This window comes from Cylas formicarius, unplaced genomic scaffold, assembly GCF_029955315.1.
Source record: "Cylas formicarius isolate icCylForm1 unplaced genomic scaffold, icCylForm1.1 PGA_scaffold_5__7_contigs__length_24384050, whole genome shotgun sequence".
Classification (NCBI taxonomy): domain Eukaryota; kingdom Metazoa; phylum Arthropoda; class Insecta; order Coleoptera; family Brentidae; genus Cylas; species Cylas formicarius.
The window spans coordinates 4,607,162-4,630,482 of record NW_026844341.1 but is presented as its reverse complement, the minus strand read 5'-3'; the positions used below and the strand labels follow the sequence as shown (position 1 = coordinate 4,630,482).

Below are 23,321 nucleotides of genomic sequence, written 5' to 3'. Positions count from 1 at the left end.
AGTTTCTTACTCTATATTTAAGATACTTTAGGTTAGGTTGTTCTATATTTTTGCTATATAATATACCTATAATTTTTCCATATGTACAATAGAAAAAAATATGTTTTATTAATAGTATCACTCGGCAGTCCTTCACTTTTACCATCAAAAGCAAAATTGAAGATTAAGTATTAATTGGGAAAAACTTGTGCATTTCAAATATCACCTGATATTCCAGTGATGACTTGAGCAACCATACCCAATAGGTTAATTCCATCACACGCGAGTACCAAATACTGGGATAGAGTTTTTGTAGTCGTACAACCAATTTGACTACTTTATATTACCTTTCCAGGATTTCCCATAGGCTATTGGACATAATAATTAAGGAATGTCTGGTATATCTATATAAAATCCTATATCCTCACAGTCGAATATACTAACGACATCACAACTAGGATAACTGGATATCCTTAGAATTACTAAAAGGATGTCGAACTTCCATTGTCTTTATTTTTAACTTACACAACGTTTCGGACAGTTTTATCACTACCCGTTATCAAGTGTAAACTAAAGTTAATTCCAAGGCTACAAGGTTTATATACTAGGCGACGTAGTCAAGCGAAGTTGTTCAACTAGAACGTCAACATTGTTGCGCCTTATTAGAGGTTGCCAAATTGCTGGTATATCCACGCTCATATTGCTGAAGATGTTTTCATTGTTTCTAATGAAAATGTTGCTCTCTGTGAACAACCCGTGCTCTGGACCATTGGATGTTGTGTTGTTTGGTCCACACATGTTCTGCGATTTGCGATTGCGTTTCACCGTTCATTGTATGTTTTTTATGTTCTTCAACTCTTATTTTTAGAGGTCGTTTGGTTTCGCCAATATATGACATTCCGCATTCACAGAGTATCGGATAGATACACTCTTTCTCTTGAGTCGACGTTTCAGACTTTCTTTTTGTGAGTACGCTTCTTAATGTTGATCCAGATTTAAATACAGTTTTAACTTGATATTGTTTAGTTATTCGCCTAATCTTTTCTGATATTCCTTTCACGTATGGAATCATCACATGGTTCAGGTGTTGTTTCCCGCTTACAGTTTGTTATTATTTTGTTTATGGATTTTTCGGAGTAGCCGTTCTGAAGCAAATCATTTTTAATATAATTCAATTGAATTCAATTCAAAATTCAAACTGTATGCGGGAAACAACACCGAAACCATGTGAGGTAAATACTCTTTCTCTCTTGACGATCCCACATGTGAAAGAAATATCAGAAAAGATTAGGCGAATAGCTAAACAATATCAAGTTAAAACTGTATTTAAATCTGGATCAACATTAAGAAGTGTGAAGGCGGAGAATCATATATTGGCGAAACCAAACGACCTCTAAAAATAAGAGTTGAAGAACATAAGAAACATACAATGAAGTGCGAAACACAAAAATCAGGTATCGCAGAACATGTGTGGACCAAATAACTCAACACCAATAGTCTAGAACGCGGGTTGTTCACAGAGAGCAGCATTGGAGAAAGCGCAAATTTAAAGAAGCAGTTTTCATTAGAAACAATGAAAACATCTTCAGCAATCCAAGCGTGGATATACCAACAATTTGGCAACCTCTAATAAGGCGCACCAATGTTGGCGTTCTAGTTGAACAACTTCACTTGACTACACACGTCTCCGTCATGGATGAGCGCCGTCGCCTAGTATATAAACCTTGTAGCCTTAGAATTAACTTTAGTTTGCACTTGATAAGGGGTAGTGATACAACTGTCCGAAACGTTGTGTACGTTAAAAATAAAGACAATGGAAGTTCGACATCATTTTAGTATTTCTACTGAATCAGTGTCTACCACCTTCAAGCAAACGTTGGATATCTATAGTACGTCCTTACTAACATGCTACGGTATCTGTGGTACTGTGGACGTTCCATATATGATATACGCTATGTCCCGTCAGATATTCCGATGCCGTTTTACGGACGTCCTTGTGCTATTTGGGTTATTGACATTTATTATTATTCTATTTAATTTTATGATGATGCCAGTGCCAGTCGATTATAAAAATTAGTAAAATCAATCGGGCCTAACCAAAACCTGTAGGCCGGAACACCGCCCTTATTTTCCTACAAAACGAAATGTAACCCACCCGATTCTTCACTACGCTCGCAACGCCGCGCATTTAAAATATTCCAGGAATCCCATTGTAGTTAGGGTTGTTAATTGAAACTTGATACGATCAGTTAATTGGATTCGACGTATTTAAAAGCGTCGGAAATAATTAAAATTTCCGTCGGCGTTCTCGCATCGCCGATTGTTTTCCCTTTATTGTGGCATTGTATTTCGCTGCGTTACTTTTACAACTTCAATTTACGTTCTAGATTCGATCTAATCTGCTTTTCGAGCGAGTTTCGGTACGCTCGCGACAACTGGCAAGCAGCTGTCTTCTTTTGGTTATTTATTTATTTATTATAACAACTAACTAACGTGACAATTTACAAAGGTACACTAAAACTAATTACATTTATTTTAATTCAAAAGCGTAAACAAAACTATTTTTAAACCCAAAAAAAAAAGAAAAACAAGAAAGAATGTAGAAACAAATTTAATTTAGTCCTAGCGAAACACTCTTATTGTTTGTTACCTATAACGAGAAATATTGTTCCTATTTGCCTATTCTTTTTTTTTTTTTCCCGTGGCCGTATCACCATCCAGGTAACATTTGAGAGGTATGCGCCGCTCAGCTACAGCCGGAGCGGGAGTGGGTAAATTCACGATTTAAGTACCAACTTATAAAGAGTATTTTTTTTTATAGGGCGCCAGGTGATTTGTTTACTTATATACCCCTAAAAACACTGACATCACCAAACCTAATTCGCACTGGTGACATTAGCTACGGTTATTACAAAAAAAAGGAACAAAAACACTCCATGACATTCAGTTATTCGATTTAATGTCGAAATGGGGGGAAGAGTTATCCGCCGCACTGGGATCGGTATACAAGATCGCAATATGTAATTACATTAAACAACTTTACACGTTTTATTTTCCTACAGCGTAAATAATCTCTCGAGAGTATAGACGAGTATAAAAAGAGGGTAACCCCTTAACGACAAAAAAAAGGAACCGTCAATAACCTCTTTTCAACTCATCGTTCAGGTAATATCTTAGATGTACAAACAAAATTATAGAATTCGCAATAAAACTTAAGTTGGGCACTACACCAGTCCTTTTTGTCGAATCGTTTTATTTCCTTTTACGTGTATGCGAAAATAAAAAAACAAATTCCACTACGTGGTACTTATCTGGAGTACGGGCGTCGGTGTAGAACTCTCAGGTTAATTCCGAAGATTCCCGAAACTAAGGCGTTTGCTCTTCCCAATTTTCCGGATGTTCTAGGCGTACTATTATAATATCAACCAATACATGGCCTTTTCCGGATAAATAGCAACCTTCTGTTTCTCGTATCCGTCCGGGACCACAAAAAGCAAATTGCCAAAAAAAAATAAAAACGCCTAAGAATGGAAAAGAAAAAAAAATCAAGAAGTGATACGAATTGATAAAGATTCTACAACTACAATTTTATTTTTTATTGGTTTTTGATTTCAAGTAATTTATCTTATTTATCTCAAGAGTTTAAATTTTGAAAGTAAATCATTATGCTTTTACTGTAAAGGAAATTGACCTTTTTTTTTTCTTTATAAATGAGTTAAAATAAATTGTCCAAAAAAAACGATCAGAACAACTACCAAGAACTACGCACACAATAAAAAGAGAACTTACCTCGTATCAGCACAAAAAACAAACCCAAAACACGAGACGTTTCTCTACAAAACCCAATATCTATTCAAGATAAGCTTTGGAACTTCTCAAAACAACCAGAGTACCACAAAAGTCGCCAAAGCGGGATGCAAAGTGAAAAATCCGTAAAACGTCCGAATAACTTTTCTGTTCACTAAGCAACCTAGTTATGACTCGTGCAAAATTTAAGAGCGATCACCGCGGTCACGGCTTATCGCGCTGCCTTTTTTTCTCTCGGTGCGTCGTTCCTTTTTTTCCACGCTTTCGTATTTTGCCATCAACATGAGTTTACCGGGTGTCTCAAATTTCAAACGTAACATGTTTCATCCCTAAATGAATTTGTGCTATATTTGGGCGCATAGAACAAAGCAGGCGTCCTATTGATTACCACCATTAAGGAATAATTTTTCCAACCGTTGTGTGTTTATTATTAACAATATTGTGCAAAAAAATGCCACTATATATTATTCGCTTAACAGATAATTTCAACATATAATAGAAGTCAAGGCTTGCTTCATATGATACATCTTTTGGATTGTGGTTATATCTAAAGTTCATGATAAAAATAAACTTTTTCTGGATGCTTTCAATTTTGGTATTGGGGAGTCCATATCACACTGGCAAACTCAAATGGAACTGCACTTAGGCGTTAGAGAGTACGACCAGTGACTTGGGATGTTTAAATACTTTGCTAACATTTTTTAATAAAAAACAAATTTCTGCAAACCTTTTTCACTGTTTTCAATAAGAATTTCAAATCTCACTTTTGTGTCTACAGTTACTCCAAGAACCCGGATATGCTTTATTTGTTTATCTTTCCTCCATTGAATTTATAATCAAAAGCTATATCAGTAACATTTGTCAATATTAAAAAACAGTCCATTTCCTAACCAGTAGTCACAAAACCTATCAAGATCCTCCTGAAACTTGCGACAGTCGTCGATGCTTCTGACAGGTGCATACACCTTTTAGTCATCAGTAAATGAAATAATATTTGAAAACATTTACCAGCGTCCGCTATGAACAAAGAAAACAGAATAGGTACCAAGCGCGATCTCTGACGTATGCCAGATATGATATCAATAGATTTAGATTTAGTTCCATTTAACTCAACAAACTGTGTCCTAAAACTAATGTATGATTGAAGAGTGTTGTAACTAACATTGCGGGATGATGTACTTTATTGAATGCCCTGGACAAATTGCATTCTATAATCTGAGAGATTAGTAGCGACAGACCTACTCCTAAAAAAGCCATGTTGCGTTTCACCAAGAACGTACTTAAGTTTAAAAAATAACTCCTCTGTTATAATTGTCTCAAGCATTTGACCTGGAATAGAAAGATTATATCAATCTTACTGCCACACTCATAAACACATTTCCAAATAGTCGGGAAGTACCCTTGTAATGAAATTTTATTTTTAAAATAGCTACAGCAGCAGAGATTCCCTAAAAGATTTAACCTGTTTTTTCCCGATGTTCCAATATTGGAAATGTTAATATTGACCTGGTGTTCCAATATTGGAACAACTACGTTTTCCCCCCACCCGTTCAAATGGCGCCTTCGGGGAGGCCGCTGCGCCGACTCAATCGATTTAGTAGCGTTGTAGCCAGCGTAAGAACCGCTGCACTGTGCATCAGTGTGACATTTACTCCGTTTTTTTCGCAATTTTGTATATTTTTTTGGAATCTCTCAATATGACATCAAAAAAGTAAGTATAATTGTTGTAATATTCGTATGAAAATTATTATATTTGAAAAAAGGCTTGCATGCAATATGGTTTAACACTTTTTTCATGCTTTTGAATATATAATAAAAATTCACTAGATTATTTTGACATATTTGATTTGTTCATATATTGGAACACCGGGCCCAAATGGGTACGTCATTTTTAATTTTTATTTGAAGTATTATATGACTCATGAACTAATTGATTTGGTTTAAACTGAGGATTTTTGGCAAGCAGATGTGTTTATTACTCCCCGAAATGACGGATTAGAATCAGAAGAAGACGATGATGATGATGAGTCCCCTACTGCCTATGTAAATCACCTTAGTGGACGTCAAATACAATCAGATGCTTGGGCAACAATAAAAAATATCAATGGAGTAGTTTCCGTTGGAGATTATGAACTAGAGGAAAATAACGACAGCTTTTCAATCATTCAACAGGCAGGAACCTCAGGTATTGCAAATTATGAATTTCGTTCTCCCGAGCGTTCTCCCGAACTATCTGACGGAAATGAAAGTGATGATAGCGAAAATATACCTTTAGCACGGCTAATTACACGAAATAATATGAATACAATGGAGTCAAATTTAGAGAGATCTTGGAAAAAAATTGAATTCAGTCCCTCCTCTCCCGATTTTGTTTCTGCCATAGAACCCGATACACATATCAATTTTTCAGAGGCTATTGCCTGTTTTGGGATCATTTTTTGATGAACAAATATCTACTTAATTGGTAGAAATGTTTGAATTGTATGCTATGCTAGGCTAGGCAAAAAGGCGATAGTCATTTTAGTACTGATAGAGGAGAAATTACATGTTTCATTCCAATTTTATATTTATCAGGTCATTTACAAATTCCAAGATGGCGTATGCTTTGGGAAGTTGATACTGATACATACAATCCATTAGTAGCTAACGCAATGCGCAGGAATAGATTTGAGACTATGAAAAAATTTACACATTGTGCTGATAATAATAATATAGAGCCGAATAATAAATTTGCCAAGTTACAACCACTTTTCAATATGCTAAATGAAAGATATTTATCCCATGCTCCTGTCAACGAGGAATTTTGTGTCGATGAAAGTATGGTCCCTTTGGAAGGCACGGGACAAAACAATATACAAAAGGAAAACCCATTAGGTACGGTTACAAGATATGGTCATTGTGTGAAAAATCTGGATACCTAATTCAATTTCTTCCATATCAAGGGAAACAAGCCAGAAGGCGATACATGGAACTAGGCATAGGAGGATCTGCGGTAACGACTCTTTTAGAAAATCTACCAAAAAATCTACCTTTCAAAAAATATGGCGACAGATATTTTTCATTTCTGAAATTGGTAGATTTCCTAAAAAGAAAGGGAATAGGATATACGGGAAAAATTAACGCAAACAGGTTGGAGAATTGTCCTTTGCGTGATAACTTGCTGCAACTGAAAAAATGCCAACGGGGTAGCCTTGATTTTTGCACAGATATAAATAGCCAAATAACGGTAACACTATGGAATGACAATGGTCCAGTTTTAACTGTCAGTTCGGATTATTCCAGCTAAAAAACAGAAAAGGTGCGCCCTTTGCCATAAAAACTCAACTAAAATGTGTGAGAAGTGTGATATCAACTTACATGACGCTTGTTTTAAAACTTCTCATGTTCCTGATGCTTAGTTACATGTTTTTTTGAATTTAATTAAAATGATTTATTTAATATTTGTTTTGGTTTTACTGTACCCATTCATTCCCGGTGTTCCAAAATTGGAACATCAATTTTTTTTATAGGAAAAACACTTGAAAAGGCAAAAAACAATTTTTTCAAAAATTTTATTTTTCAAAAGATTTGCAAAACTCGGGCATAACAGGCATTTTCAATTCTCAAAATTCGGCCAATAACGGGTTAAGAAAGACCGGGTTCATTTTGTCTGGCCTAGGGCCTTCATTTTTATCTAGTTTTGGTTGGAGTTGTTTCTGCCTCCTAAACACTAGAAAAAAAACCGAAAACGCCACACACATATTCGCGTCCGTATTGTAAGTGCTGTTCTGGTACATTAGAGATTTTGGCACGTTACTGCTTTCCTCCTAATGCCTACTAAACCCCAAAATGACTTTTTTGCCTTATTTTTAAAATTGTTCTCTGTATTTTTGACGTAATTTTTATAATCCACACTTATGATGGCCAAACTCTCTTCCGTAGTTCAGAAAAAGTGACATAATCACTAGGAATGTGGTATCTTTTATATCTTTGGTGTAGATTACACTTCTGCTTTTTTCAGTGCTTGAGACATAGCATATCGGATACTTGTTAGTTTATTTCTTGTGAACATTATTTGTAAAAATTTTGCACACCATCTTCTAAAAGATATCACGACACTGTTTAAGCTTTTATGTCGCTACTTATTACATCATAATTGACATATCTATATTTAGGTTCTTCAAAATTCGTTTTTGTCTTAAAGGATTTTAGTGTTTGTTGTTGAGTGACTCTTTCCCTCACGAAAGGATTCGGAGACCTTGTCACAGTGACATTTTTAAAGTTACTAAAGACAAAGTCCAAGAAACCAACATTGTCATTGGATACGCCAGTAAGTTGATCAAAATTAATCAAATTTAAAGAATCTATCAGTATGAACAGCATGAACCAGATATATCTGAGGGTACATAACAACTCTCTATGCAGTCAGATACCCACATTATTATTGATGCATTATAATCCCCCACAATAACACACTATTTTGTAAAACCCACTTGCATAATCCTAGACACTTTATTTACTTGCGCAGTGAGATTTTCAACACTTGCTTCAGGAGGTACGTAAATGCAACATATCAAGATGGGTATATACGATGCAACTTTTATTTCCATCTATAGAACTTGGCAAATTCCATCGCAGTCCCAATTAAAATGGTCCACCGAGTCAATTTTTTTCGCCTCATCTATAAAATGCCTCCACCATCTCTCTTGTTTGATAATCGCAAGTTTCGATCCAACCAATAAACTTCATAACAGTCAGTGTCAATAAATTCAGAATCGGAATATCCACTCGATCACTTAAAGTAGATAAATAAAATTTTTACAGTTTTGTCCCCATCTCACCTACATTCTGGTATTTAATTTTAAGAGCCATTATTTGTGACAAAAAAAAACTTTATCAAATTCGTATCATAAATGACATAGATAAATGACTATTTTTTAAGTATGTTTTCGGATTATATTTTCCTTATTGTGATTTTGTTATTAATGTCTATATTACAATCATTTGTGAAGCTTGCAAATCCAACAACATATTTGCTGCATGATGACAAAGGTGAAGATACTTCAGGCGGTTTTTATGAATTTGAAATACAGAAAGTAAAACATCCTGGGGTATATTTAGTTGAAAAAGTATTGAGAAAAAATGGTAACAAACATTACGTTGGTTTGCAGTAATGCTCACAACAGTTGTATACATAAACAAAATGTGCCTTAGATAATATATGAGCCTAGAATTATTTATTGCAGTTCTAATTGACTTCAGACAGAGTTAGAATGAAATTGTGTTGTGTAGATTTGCAGAGTATTTATTGTCAAAGAATTAACAATAGTGCGTGCTAACGAACTGAAACATTATCTTTTCAAACTCTTTAAACATTTCAACGATTTGAAAAAGTGTTACAGAAAACAAATAGAATATTTGGAGAAGCTTCATCATCATCATCTGCGATATAGTTATGAAAAAGGTGAACAGGAAGAAGTCCAGCATATACCACAGATGAGTGTTGTTGATGAAGAAGTGAATATTATTTATGTTAAAAGTGATATTAAAGAAACTTTCCTGCCCAACGTTTTAAAAACTGATTGGCCTAGAATTGCAAATGTTGATTCGCCATGCCAACAAATTGAGAGGAGGGGGAAATGCAAATCGACGTTGATATTTCCATATGTGAATGTGTAAGCATGACGTAAGCAATCGATTATCTAATATGACGGGACAGAGACGAAAGACTAGTTTCAACCAATTAGACATTTTCAATATGTTACCATCTTCCATTACACAAAAGTCCTGAAACACACCCGAACATACCCGAACATATCCGAACACAGCCGAACATACTCGAACATACCCGAACATATCCGAACACACCCGAACACAATCGAATATACCCATACATATATGAACATGCCCGAACATACCCGAACATATCCGAACACACACGGATATTCACGAAAATTCTAATTTTTGCCGCCAAAAGTGACAGAACCGGCACTACTATGCTACTTCCAGCACTTGGCGCCTAGACTAGTCTTGCAAAAATCTCGGATATTCTTAAGCAACAATTTAATCTGCGGAGGTCAATAGTCATTGATGTATAAAGCTGTATCTCTCTGGGACATTCCAGTTTCATTTAATTTTAGGCCTTCCTTTTTTCAGCAAGCAGAAATGACAATATCCTAATCACCGAACGCGGAGATCTATTTTCCGGATTAATGTGGACAACTCTTTTATATGACCGGAATGTATCCTCTTGCCTATTGACAGCTTTAAAAATCGAGTTTCATCACCAAAGGTAAAGTACCACATTATTTTTCTGGGACACTATACCCAGACGGCATTAAAAATAGATTTTAACTCTGCGACTTGTTTAGTGCAATCTATGACTTTTAAATCGATTTTTGAGATGTCCTTGACTATTTCCTCTGTTTTTATAAATTTTCTATTAATATCATCGATCTTATTCAAAAGAAACTCATTGGAATTCTGGAGGCTAGTTTGTGTTCCTTTAAAGTATCCGAAGTTAGATTACAGAACGTCTATTTTTTGGTTCATTTGCATTAGCATTCTCTTTACAGAGATATCCTCACAAAACTGGACGAGTTGCTCCTCGATACACAAAAATCATATCTATAGGACAATCCTTTACGGTTCAGAAGTTCATTAGGATAAGGAGCTACTAAACAGGATCACAGCTGACAAACTGAAAGTTTAACCTTTTATGTCGCTATTCACCCATGTTTATTGCTTGATAACTTCTGTGAACTAACACAGTTCAACTTAAGACCATGGTAGAAAAAAATATAACTTTCTTCACTTGTAGTCAAAAAATTCGAATCAACGCGTCTTAATCATTCGAACTGCAAATATTATACATTCGCCGGCTAAAATAAGCCCCAAATTCATTGTATTGTATGTTTGTCATGCTATGATCTGTAATAAAAATCGTGTATTGTTATTATGATTAAACAAAAAATATACGGAGTGGGGCAAACAGTAAATGTAGATGCCAAGTTTTTTAATTGGAAATTTCATGAAGCAAACCATTACTTTTTATGAGCAAAAGAATATAAAAATAAGTTCCTAAATTGTCACAATTACTGTCAGTAAAGAAAATGAACAAGGCGCATCTAGATAAAACCCAGAGAATTTCAATTTTAATTTTTATTGTATATGGAGACAGGACCACCACTTTTAATTTATTTATTCATTATTTATTCTATAACAAGTTACTCTAACATGACGTACTAATGTCGCAATTTACAAAATCATTCCTTTGTTATAATTGCCTCAGCCCCAGGTAAAAAGAGTTGATATGGGTCACTAGCTTGTAATATCAATCTTAATGCCACGCTTATGAACAGGTGCTTTTTGGAACATTTCCAGATACGCCCAATCAGAGAGATTACGCAGGTTAACAAAACAATTCTTGAGGAGGTACAGCGAAGGCAGCTCGTATGGTATGGCCATGCTGAACGATGGATATTTTACATTAAACAAATAACAAACTTCTTCTGGAAGCAGATATCTGTGACGCGTTTTATCCTTTTTTTTCTAGTATCTATAAGACTGTCACAACTCTTGGAGCTTCATTCCTGAAAAACAAATTAGGATTCAATTAATGGCTCCCGATCTTTTTAAAATCTTGTGCGAAATCTCGGTTGTGTTGCTGTTTTTAATCTTCAATAAAAGTTCATCAGAATTATCTTGGTCTGAACGAATATGATCCCGACCGCTGACTACAATTTTATGGAACTGTGATGGAAATATTCAACTTAAATCCAATTTTTTTATCGTCAGATACTCTTTAGTGATTGAACCACGTTTCATTGAAGTAAACAACAACTTATAGGTATTGACGTGCAAATATTCCTCGATGAAACAAAAATAAATGTTTGCGTTTGGATTAGGTGCCTTTAATGTAGAAAAAGTATTGTTAAATGAAAAAATATGTCAGTACTTGCTTTGCATCGTTGAGGCATACAATATCCTTGCTGTTTGGGCTGAAATCATGCTTCTCTTTATTTATTTTAGTTGAACTTACAGGACCAAAATGAATCTAATTGAAATCTAACTACTGCTACTTGCAACATGCGTTAAAAGTTTGAGGTGCAGGAAATCGTTCAGTTAAAATAATTATGCATATAAATGTTTTTTCTATTTTACTTTTACTATTTTTCTGTTTTTTTGTTTTGATATTGAATGTAAAATTTAACCTTTTTCACGACTAAGTATTTCAACTGATATTTAGTTCCAGATGTGCTTCTAAATGTGTTTTATTTGGAATACCGATCTCAATGTTGTAATGTCAAAGGCAATTATTAATGATGGTAGAATGATGCAGTAATTTTGTCATGACGCTTTTTGCTGTGCGGTTCTCTTATTAGAATGTAGTTGGCAAATAAAAAAAAATCTTTTCAATTTTTCATTGCAGATTGTACTAGCATGGAATAAAGAATTTTCGGAGTTGTTCCCGATTTGATTTTTTACGCATTTCTAATTAACAATTTTTTATAACATGTTCATTGAAAGTTAGTTTCGTATCCATTGCAAGGCCAATGTAACCAATTTAAGTGTTCTTTTTACGTATGTAAATGATATGGGGTTGCACTTTTTGTCAATAACATCCAACAATAATCTTTTGGCCACACTAATAAATTTCCTGCATTCATTTTCAGCCTCTATTTTTCTGTATATTTTCATGTCATCTGCATACAGTAAGATATGTGGATATATTTGAATGGTTGATGCTTGGTTGTACGTCATTTATAAATAACACAAATAATAGTGGGTCTAAATGTGGCACCCCAGATGTAACAGTAAATGAATTGGAATAATTCTATTAAAGTAGGACTTAGAGCATTATGTTTGTTAAGTAAGACTGCAATAGGAGACACAAGGCCACCAGGCTTTTCGAAGTCTCTAAATTCTGTAATATCTATGAGATTTCCTACTCTTAATTCTAAAATTTGGCAATTGTAGCTATTTTTAATTTTCTGGGGACATTTTAAATACTATTCCTAGATTAAACATTACGACAATAACCCTTTAAAATATAGCGGGGAAAGTGATCGTGGCATGAAGTTTTCTTATTTTTTAACCGTGTTGTTGAAGTAATAACATAATTTTCTAGAATTGGTAAGAGCTGAAGAAAGTTGGGAAATCCACATTATTATCACTAGCAAATAAACAGATATCAAATGATCTCTTTACAAACAAGATATATTTTATATGCAGACATAACATCATTTTCATTTTTGATTTTAAAAATGTACAGTTAGTCACTTAGCCACAGCTGCTTTCACTTCTTCCCTATCTCAGCTATGAATGACATTAAAATTCCCACAAAATCTGCTCTCCCAAAATTACCATAACGCTTATCACCAGTCCAACATGGATCAGTTTTTTGGGGCATGTAGTGGATGTGGAGCAACATCTTCATCCACAAAAGGATGTGTACATACTCCACAGTACAATCTTAGCAATTATTAAATTTTATTGTTTACATTTTTACTACAATACATTGTCGGTGGTAAATTTCAAGAATTCAACATACTGTTCACTATTTCCGAATGAATATCTCGAACAGGTTTTCATTAATAGCAAACTCGCGTTTCCATGGATGCGTTTGTTCAATAATTTCCCGGATTCTAGACGTGCGACGTTTGGGCTACCGTCGGGTTAAATTTACTAAACAAACAAACAATATCACCATGGTCGATTGTCCGGACCGGGAGGGTAGACCGGTCCATCACTTGGAGACCTCCCAATTTTACAGGACTAGCGACTTACCAAAACGGTTCGAATATCCAAGCTGGTTCTACGGTTACGGAATTCAAAAACCACAGGAGCATCCTTTTTACAGAACGACCTCCAGCGATTACGGGAGGTGAGTACTTTCACAAACTTTTTTTATTTATCTATTTGTTTATCAAAAAGACGCATACCAACATCTAGTCAAAACGGACCAAAACCGTTCGCAGCTGTGAAGTACAATTTGCTTAAATAAAAAAAAACAATTTTGTTTGGTGCTGTTTGTAAAGCTTGTTAAAATGTGGGAGATAATGTTTTAGTGTTGAACCTACAAGAACCTCGATGACCTTCCTTTGGCACTTACATATTAGTTTAGCTGTTCATTCGCGACCGAATTGTGTCCATTCAACCTTGAAGTTGTCCGCTAAGGGCATCAGGACTGGTTCGCTTGATATTGTGGTTGTCAATTTGTCATTGCTTAAATTTCAGCTCCTTCCAGTGAAGCTCTCTGGTCTGAGGCTCTTAGACTATTTTATGTTGACAGAACATGCTATCCTAGACCTCAACGCATGTGTAAAGGGGACGTTTGATCTCTACAATATACGGTTTCATAGATACACTCTCCCTCGATTCGTTTTTGTGGGTTTGGTTTTGGTCAATGCACCTGAAAATTTCATCGATGTGTCAGTTTTTCGTTTTTCCTCAGCTGCGACTCTGCTTTACAATTGTGCAATTGTAATTCTTCTGAGAGATCAAGTTACAGGGGATAATGAGTGATTTATTTATTTATTTAATACAATACCGTACAGGTAAAATCCATTTAGGGAGCAATGAGCAAACACTTTAAAAGATTACAATACAGTCTCATAAATCATCACGTGATATGTTATTATAAAATTATGATTTATTATTTTCCAGCATTTCCATAAAGTAAATCTACAGGGTGAGTGTCCTATTAGACGTTTATACAGAATTACTTACGGTATGTTGGTTACTTCTGTAGGCGAATATGTAAAATATTTTGTAGTGTGGTTACGTAACGTATATCAACTTTCGTTTTTTAATGGAATTCCCGGTATATTATTGCAGTTTTAGATTATGCGCAACATTCTGAAACTTTTTTATGTAACATGTACCATACATACTTATCTTGAACATTTTAGGCGATTAAAAATACTTTTTAAGAAATTTGGCAAGAAACAACCCGATATAAAATAATTTTTTTTTTCGCAACACGTACAGCTAAACACTCCAATTTTTGGTTGCGGTTCCCTAATAAATTGCTTTATCTCAACATAATATGAAAATTGATTGGAAATTGGAAAAATATAAAAATCAATTTGACTGAGAATTTTAAATAGAACACCCCATATATTATATTGGCACGTAAATCAGCAACTAATTTGTTATCTAAAAGTAGCAAACTATGTTATATATCTATCGTCATTGGGTTTGGAGTTATAAGCAAAGAAGCAAAATATTGCGATTAAAGCGAATTCAAGACATCACATTTCATCTGGACGGCCATAGTGACATTTTTGGTAAACAAAATTACCTTTGACACAAACAAGCCGCATATTCCGTTATTGGCGTGTTCAAAAGAGTAATTGTTACAGTGAAACTGGAAGGAAATACATTTGCAAAATTTTGATATTCATGGTAACTGTTATACACAACACTAATGTTAAAGACTAATTACTAATTACATACAACTAGATATTATGCTTGAAATTACCTCCGTTTACTCCAAGACATCAAAACATGGGAAACTGTTGCCCTTTGAATTTCTTGTGGATCTAGTTGTTGAAAAGCTTGTCCGACACAGGGTTCCAAATTTTCTATTGTTGCAACTGGTGTCTTATACACCCTTTCTTTAATAGCGCCCCAAAGATAGGCCTTATCCATCTGTTTTCTAACATGATTTCAAGTTCTTGACTTACTCTATTTGTGCAATGAGCACGAGCTCCATCAAGTTTATAACAAAAATCTGCGATGTAACGCTATGGCATATTGTCTAAAAAATCTGTAACGTCTATTCTATTATACATCATCAAACAATCTTGTATTCTAACTAACATCATCTTACAAAACTCTGCGTATAATGGTGCATCACGAGGAAGAAGAGATTGCAATGTAATTATTTTGTATTTATGCATATTGTTTCTTCAGTATCCGTTGAATGGACGAATAAGATATGAATAAAACATCTTTAGCGTTCGAAATAGACGCATGTGGAAATGCGTGGAAATATGCTAAAATCTTGGTGTAACGGGTTTTGGAAATTTCCTTCAATTATTTTCAATTTTCAATCTTCTGCACATGTTGAAACAATTCTTTGACACTTACCATATATGTAAAACAAATTCAAAATATCTGCATTTCCATAATTATGTACCAGCTTAAAAGAAAATTTATTTGGTTTGTTTTTCATGTAGAAAATTAAGTAATCGAAAATTACCGAGTATAAGAAAAATTTTACAATTATTTTTCTACAAGCATACAGATTCTAACCTCACAATTCGACAGTGTTTTGATGAAGTTATTCGTGATGTTATGAAAATTGGGAAAACTACTGGTATTCCTGTCTATCAACCATATTTTCATACATTATACTTTGTTATACAGTTTTGGAAAGCTTAAAGACTCAACTTTAACAATACAAATTGTTTAAATTAAATTTTAGTGAAAAAAGAATTTTTCCAATGTTAATTAAATGGGAAACTAAAATAAAAATAGCGACCTCTTAGATTTGAACTACAGGGCTAATCTTTGGTGAGGATTTTTTTTATATCAAAAAGAAACATTTGAGAGTGTAAGAGCTAAAAAAAATATTTTTTTTGCAGCACTCTATATATACATTATTGCCGTTTGGCCAGATAGATGATCACTTACTGATTGAAAAATCATCTCAAAAATTTGGTTCTCCGATTCGAATGTTGAGGTTCCATTTGGTGAACCGTCGACAGATCGTTGAGATTGAGGGGTTTAGGTCACTTCCTTTTGTTCCAACTTCTAATGTGCCTCAAGGTTCCAATCTTGGACCACTTCTGTTCAATATATTTATAGACGATCTCATATCTTTGATGGTCTGCGACAAGCTTGCCTTGGCGGATGACCTAAAACTATATGAATGTATTGAAACCGGCACGCATGACTCTCCAGGACAACATCAATATTTTCAGTCAGTGGTGTACTAAAAATAAATGGCATCTTAACATCAGCAAGTGTAATGTAGTTTCTTACCACCTGACAAAGACTCCTATAGTCTTTACTTATAATATGGTTGGTTCTATCCTGACTAGACTTGCCACTGTGAAGAATCTGGGGACTTTATTTGACCAGACGTTCTTTTTTATACCTCACATTACTAAAATGGCTCGCTGGTATGGTAACTGATATGTAATTGTAAGACTCAGTCCATTGAGAGTGTGGAGAGAAGATTACTAAAGTATCTAATGTTCAAGGAGGACGGTTATTATCCTGAGAGGGGAGGGGAGAAGATTCGCTGTACTACCTCTGAGGCTGTGCAGAGATTTGCAATCTGTTTCATTTCTCTATAAATTAGTTCATAACAGAGTCTATTGCCCGTTTCTTCTGGAACAATTACATTTTCATATGCAGCAGTTACGCAGGCCCAATAGCCATTTTCAAAACCCTATTTACAATATGTGTGTTACCTTCAACAAACTATCATCGCACTGCGATTTATATTATGATGGTCTCCAGGTCATACTTCGGCAACTTCGATTGGCGCTTGGTTATCCGTACTAATAAGGCTTATCCTTTTCTTTCTCCTTCTTTCCATCTTTTTTTTTTAGATTAGTCCCCTGGTATACATATTGGATGATTTATATTTAATATTTTCTGTAATTGGGTTACCTGTTGGAAATAAAGTGCTATTATTATTATTATTATTATTATTATTATTATTAATATTAATATTATTACTATAAATTCAATTCTTGTAATTTTATTTTTTATTAGAAGAATGGAAAAAAAAAGTTTTATACTTAGCATCAATGGTTTCAATATTAATTGCTGATGTTAATTATTATTTTAAAGACTAACTTAGCAATGCCCCAACCAAAATTATGTTTTTATTTAGTTCGTCCGTACAATGTTGCTATTTAATTACTACGCAGAATAAATAAAGGTTATAAAAGTATCTGTCTATCAGATAATTATATGTTTCTCGAAAACATTTGAATTATTGAGCGACTTTACTTTAACCGGCAATTTAATTTGTATTTTTAGAAATAACAACGGTTGTAGAACAGTTAAGGTATTGATCAAACTTCATTCTTGTTTTTCAATTATCGTCAATTAGTAATGAATTAATGAAATATGCATATGTATATCCTGGCATAATACATTTGGCGAGTTCTATCCTTAAATTTAACATATGGTGTAATTCTTCGAGAAGTTTACAGTTTTTTTAGTTTGTTTTCAAATTATATGACAAAAGCTAAGCAGAGTTCCCGTTGCTTTTCTTCTTTCCCGTTTTGAAGTAGAAATAAACTCATAAATTTCATAAATTCCGCGTGTTGAAAACTTAATGTGACTTTTAAGTTTTATCAAAAAGTATTTATTTATTGAAATAAATGTAACTTTTTTTTCCATTCCTCGAAGCACTTCTGGTAAGCACTTTCTGGTATAGCCTTGAGTTCATGCAGCGATTTTTCTCTATCTCCTATATCGTTCCAAACCTCTAGCTGGCCATACCCGGTGAATATGGTCGCTGAGGCATGATTGTGGTTTTATTAATGGCCAAAAAGAAACGATGAGTGAGTAGGTGTATTATTGTTATGCCAAATTCATAGATTGTTTTCCCACAATTCCGGACGTTTTTTTCGTATTGATTGTCGCAAACGGCGCATAACTTCTAGGTAATACTCTTTATTAACCAACCGTATGACTTTGTGGTAGAAACTCTTAACTAGATGTGTTTTTCTCGGACTTGGCGATTCTGAGTTCTTCCATTGGGATGACTGGGTTTTGATGATTCGTCACCAGTTCTCACCTTCTTGAGCATATTAGGATCATCTTTGACGCCGTTTAACAGATCTTAAGCGATGCTCAAATTTTGCTGCTACACGTTTCATGCCCAAAACTTCTCTCTAGTGATTTTGCGAGATTCAGCACCATTTGTTCCACTTCTTCAACGCTTTCATCAGTTGTCGACGTGCTGGGACGTGCAGAGCGAGGCTTGTCGTCTGCGTTTTCTTGGCCATCTTGGAACAGCCTGTACCACTTATAAATATTTTTTTTTCTCAAAGTAGTTTTGCAGCACTGTATTTTGTTTTTTACACAAAATTTTTCGCAAATTCTTTGATCCATGTCAAACGTTTCTGTCTCACAAAAAAAGTGACCCTGCAAACTGGCTGAAACTGTGAACAAATGTTAAGGACACGTGTACCAACATAACAAAAAAAATATCGAAGATCAAATGTACTTAGCCCGCCCAATTACAAACGTGACCTTACTTTTTGAATACACCTCGTATTTTTATGAGAATTCCCATATTAGATTTTTATTTATAAGCTGTCGGAAAATGTGTTCTCGCTCCTGCATCTCCGACATTATAAAAGTCAATTTCCACGTCGCTTGACGCGAAACCGTCGAAATAAGTGTTTCGAACGGCATTTTAGGGAAATATTCTAAATTTGCGTAGTAAAGAATTTTCTTGTTTTCTTACAAATAATAATATTTCCCATATGTGGTGCTACCTTAAAATATACTCGTAATTTAATTCAATAATCAATCTTTTCCTAGGAATTTTTCCAGGACCCATATTCCTCAATCTGAAAAAGTTTACTTTAATCTAGTGACTAGAATAAAAAAACACGTTCATTTGTACAAGGCAATTAGATAAATGTTTACAGACAGGAAACAATATGTAAGATTCTCAGAGACAATCCTTATCTAAGGCTCAATACCGGTATCACTGCTATTTAACTGTTTCATTAATATTAATATTCTGGATGAGTAAGACGTAACGTTAGAGCCTCAGAGTGATAAGCTTCAAAAGACACTTACTATTTTAAATAGATGGTGTATTGAGAATAACTTGCCTTTAAATCCAGATAAATATAGCTAATATTGTCTCGTGCACTCTTGCGCAGAATTTCATCGAATTTACTTACTTTTAGTGTTGTTCTTGTTTCTTCGCTACTGACAAAATTTGAGAGCCTGGGTATAATGTTTATTCAAAATTTTAGTTTGTATCTTATACCGAAGATTTAATCACTACGATAGGATTTTTTTTTGTCGAAACTGTAGGGATTTTAACTAAGGTCAAAGTTAAAAACCTTATAGGATGTAATCGAAACATTCAAAAATCAAAAATAGTGCTGTAGATAGTGCAAAACACATTAGGTGATTCTAAACAAGTGTTCAAGATTGAATAGAATACTAAGCACCTCTGTGTCTCGCCCAGAACAATTTTGATCCACCACCAAATGACTCTATTGTGATCTATGATCCATGATCGGTGGAGAAGCGATGCAGCAGAATCCCTTGTTTGTTTTAATCTTCTACTGCAGAAATCATAATATTCCTAGCAGCTTGGAGCTGATTACTAAACTCTCTACTAGTGCTCTTCTTGACTTTTCCTGAGCTGACCAGATTTTCCGTGGTGTATTCCGATTTTCATAAATCTTCTAACCATTGTAAAGTGATTCACACCTCTTACGCATTCATCAATGCTTAATCTATAATGAGAACCAAGATTTCTCTCTTTAAATGCCAACGTTTGGGGGATATTCTTTAGATAATCAAAATAAGTCCGAGAATGTGCCATAATTTTGAACAACAGTGTAATAATGTAATTTGAGATGCTTGTTGAGTAGCGCAACTTTGTAACTAAATAAATACCCCGTACTTATAATTATTTAGTGAAATATATGTTCAATCTCTGATTAGATGAGATTCTGTAAATTTATGCTCTGTGAAATTTATAGAAAGCGCTTTTTTTGGGGTAGCCTGAACGACACTAAATCGTTTATTGTAGGTACCCTCCCACCATTCACACGGTGCCTACTTCTTTTTTTCCAAAAACCCAAGAATTCAGTGCCACTTTGGCGAAAGCTGGTATGTACCGCAACTATTCGCTAAACACCGGACTAGACGCCTCCACCTGTTAATAGCTTTTCTAAAGAAGAATCGATCGCTTTCCTGGAAATAAAGTCTTTCTAATTACATGTAGTTTTCTTTTTCCATATCCTAACACGTCGTTGTTTCGCGCGACCAGTAATAATGAGTGCCGGCGGCAAACAAGGCTTTTATACACGAACTCGTATTTGCAAAGGGTAAATACAAATTATTGAAAGCGGTTAATAGTTTACGACCTGTCAAGGTGTCAAATAAACCCTTTGTTTCTAAAGTCATACGCTGATATTATAAAACTTCGCTCGACTTTCATGCCTACTTTTACAGAAGTGTATATAAAATGTTCCTAGACGTTGCTACAAAACTTGAAGATGTGAGAGAAGAGCCTATATTACTATAAAACTTACTTACATAACAATAATAATAATGAAGGTCTTTGTTTCCAATAATCAATAAGTCAATGATAAACTAAAGCAAATCAATTCAGAAAAAGGTGACGTTCAGTTCATTGACGTATCCCTGACCTTCTTAACCTGAAAACTTAAGGCCTAAGAAATGCAGAGGGCAGGTGTGACAATTATGAAAAAGCATCATGTACAATTTAATCTCTAATCTTACAAGGAGGAACAATAACCGTTAGAAAATGTCGTTTATTTGAACTTATACCTATCTATATCTATAATTAACTAGCAAACACAGTTTTTCAAAAAAAATATAGAAGAAATGCCATATTAGTCTTTATTTATTTATTTATTCATTTATTTTTATTAATGTCTTTCCTACAGACAGACACAGCTGTCCACTAAAAGAAAAGCACAAAATGTCACAAACAAGAAATACTTATACTAGTTTAAATTATTTTTTACCAGCTAAATCTAATAATTAAGAACTAATTACAGCTTTTTATTAGAGTGTGTTAAATTGGTACACCGTCTAAGTGTAGTTCAAAGGTCCGAGCAAATATATCAAGATCCGGGAACGCGTTCTCTACCCTGTTAAAAGTACGGGTGCACCTTGATAGTTGGAGAGTTAGAAGAATAGTTTGAAGGATATCTAGCGATAGATGGAATTACCTTCGTCTTTAGAGAACCAGATATGACTAGATCCACAATTTTGTTTCTAGTATTTAAAATGTGATATTATCGCAGATTATTAGGGAAAAAAAGTGTAGGTTAAAGGCTTTGAAGGTCAGAGCAAATAGACCAAGATCCGGAAACGCGTTCTCTACCCTGTTAAAAGTACGGGTGCACCTTGATAGTTGGAGAGTTAGAAGAATAGTTTGAAGGATATCTAGCGAAACATGGAATTACCTTCGTCTTTAGAGAACCAGGTATGACTAGATCCACAATTTTGTTTCTAGTATTTAAAATGTGATATTATCGCAGATTATTAGGGAAAAAAAGTGTAGTTTAAAGGCTGCAAACGTCAGAGCAAATAGATCAAGATCCGGAAACGCGTTCTCTACCCTGTTAAAAGTACGGATGCACCTTGATAGTTGGAGAGTTAGAAGAATAGTTTGAAGGATATCTAGCGATACATGGAATTACCTTCGTCTTTAAGGAACCAGGTATGACTAGATCCACAATTTTGTTTCTAGTATTTAAAATGTGATATTATCGCAGATTATTAGGGAAAAAAGTGTAGTTTAAAGGCTTTAAAGGTCAGAGCAAATAGACCAAGATCCGGAAACGCGTTCTCTACCCTGTTAAAAGTACGGGTGCACCTTGATAGTTGGCGAGTTAGAAGAAATTTTGAAGGATATCTAGCGATAGATGGAATTACCTTCGTCTTTAGAGAACCAGATATGACTAGATCCACAATTTTGTTTCTAGTATTTAAAATGTGATATTATCGCAGATTATTAGGGAAAAAAGGTGTAGTTTAAAGGCTTTAAAGGTCAGAACAAATAGACCAAGATCCGGAAACGCGTTCTCTACCCTGTTAAAAGTACGGGTGCACCTTGATAGTTGGAGAGTTAGAAGAATACTTTGAAGGACATGTAGATACAGCGAACGTTTCGCTGTTTCGAAGAATGTAGAGATTACAATTAAAGTATGTTTTTTCCAAAACGAAAGGAAATTCAATCAAATTGTCTCCAACTTTATAAAAAAATAGTAAATCTGTTCTACTATTTTCCAAAGACAATAGAAACCCATTATTCGTCCGTAGAATAAATCCAAAATTCTTTAGAGCCTTTTGAACAATGTTTTCTAGGTGCATCTTAAAAAAAGCCCCGAATTCAATGTAATACCCAGATCCTTTGCAAAATCCGAAACGTTTAATTTTTAATTTGCAATTGTGGTAATTTTTTGTAAACAAAATACAGTAACATTTCTCAGGGTTAACAATATTCTTCAAAATATGACAAATCTCTATGCAACAATACGTAATCTGCAGCCGAGTGAACCAAATTTGAAATTTTTAGATCGTCTGCATACAAGGAGTAAGTACTATGTAAAAAGCACTGGTCCAAATTATATAGGAAAATAGAAAACAATAAAAGACCCTTGAGGTATTCCCGAACTTATATTTGTACCCTTTGATTTTATCCCATTTTCAAAAACAAACTGAGATCTCCCGCACAAGTAACTCTTAAGGAGGGCGAGTAAAACACCGTGCACACCAGTTTCACGCCAAGAGTTGGGTGATTTATTTTATCAATAACTTTGGAGAAATCGGTGTAACGGTATCTGTCTCGA

At 34.4% G+C, this 23,321-nt stretch overlaps 1 protein-coding gene across 3 annotated transcripts; it reads left to right on the top strand.

Annotated features, from left to right (window-relative positions):
- Nucleotides 1–5,394: 5,394 nt before the first annotated feature.
- On the top strand, nt 5,395–20,686 carry LOC132702145 (piercer of microtubule wall 1 protein). Of its 3 annotated transcripts, none has more exons than XM_060670604.1 (4): nt 5,395–5,497; nt 9,922–10,057; nt 13,417–13,651; nt 20,525–20,686. In XM_060670604.1, exons 3-4 carry the CDS (start codon nt 13,476–13,478, stop codon nt 20,655–20,657), a joined length of 309 nt encoding a protein of 102 aa, XP_060526587.1. In that variant the 5' UTR covers nt 5,395–5,497; nt 9,922–10,057; nt 13,417–13,475; the 3' UTR covers nt 20,658–20,686. The 3 variants fall into 3 exon arrangements, with proteins under 3 accessions (XP_060526587.1, XP_060526589.1, XP_060526588.1); XM_060670605.1 differs by lacking the exon at nt 5,395–5,497 and adding an exon at nt 9,376–9,451; XM_060670606.1 differs by lacking the exon at nt 9,922–10,057.
- Nucleotides 20,687–23,321: the final 2,635 nt, after the last annotated feature.

Bases quoted from the DNA above. Each gene is read 5' to 3' on its own strand.
- LOC132702145 (XM_060670606.1), top strand. From the start codon at position 13,476: ATGGTCGATTGTCCGGACCGGGAGGGTAGACCGGTCCATCACTTGGAG. The intron at 13,652-20,524 runs GTGAGTACTTTC...CGTTTATTGTAG, and splicing joins ACCTCCAGCGATTACGGGAG to GTACCCTCCCACCATTCACA.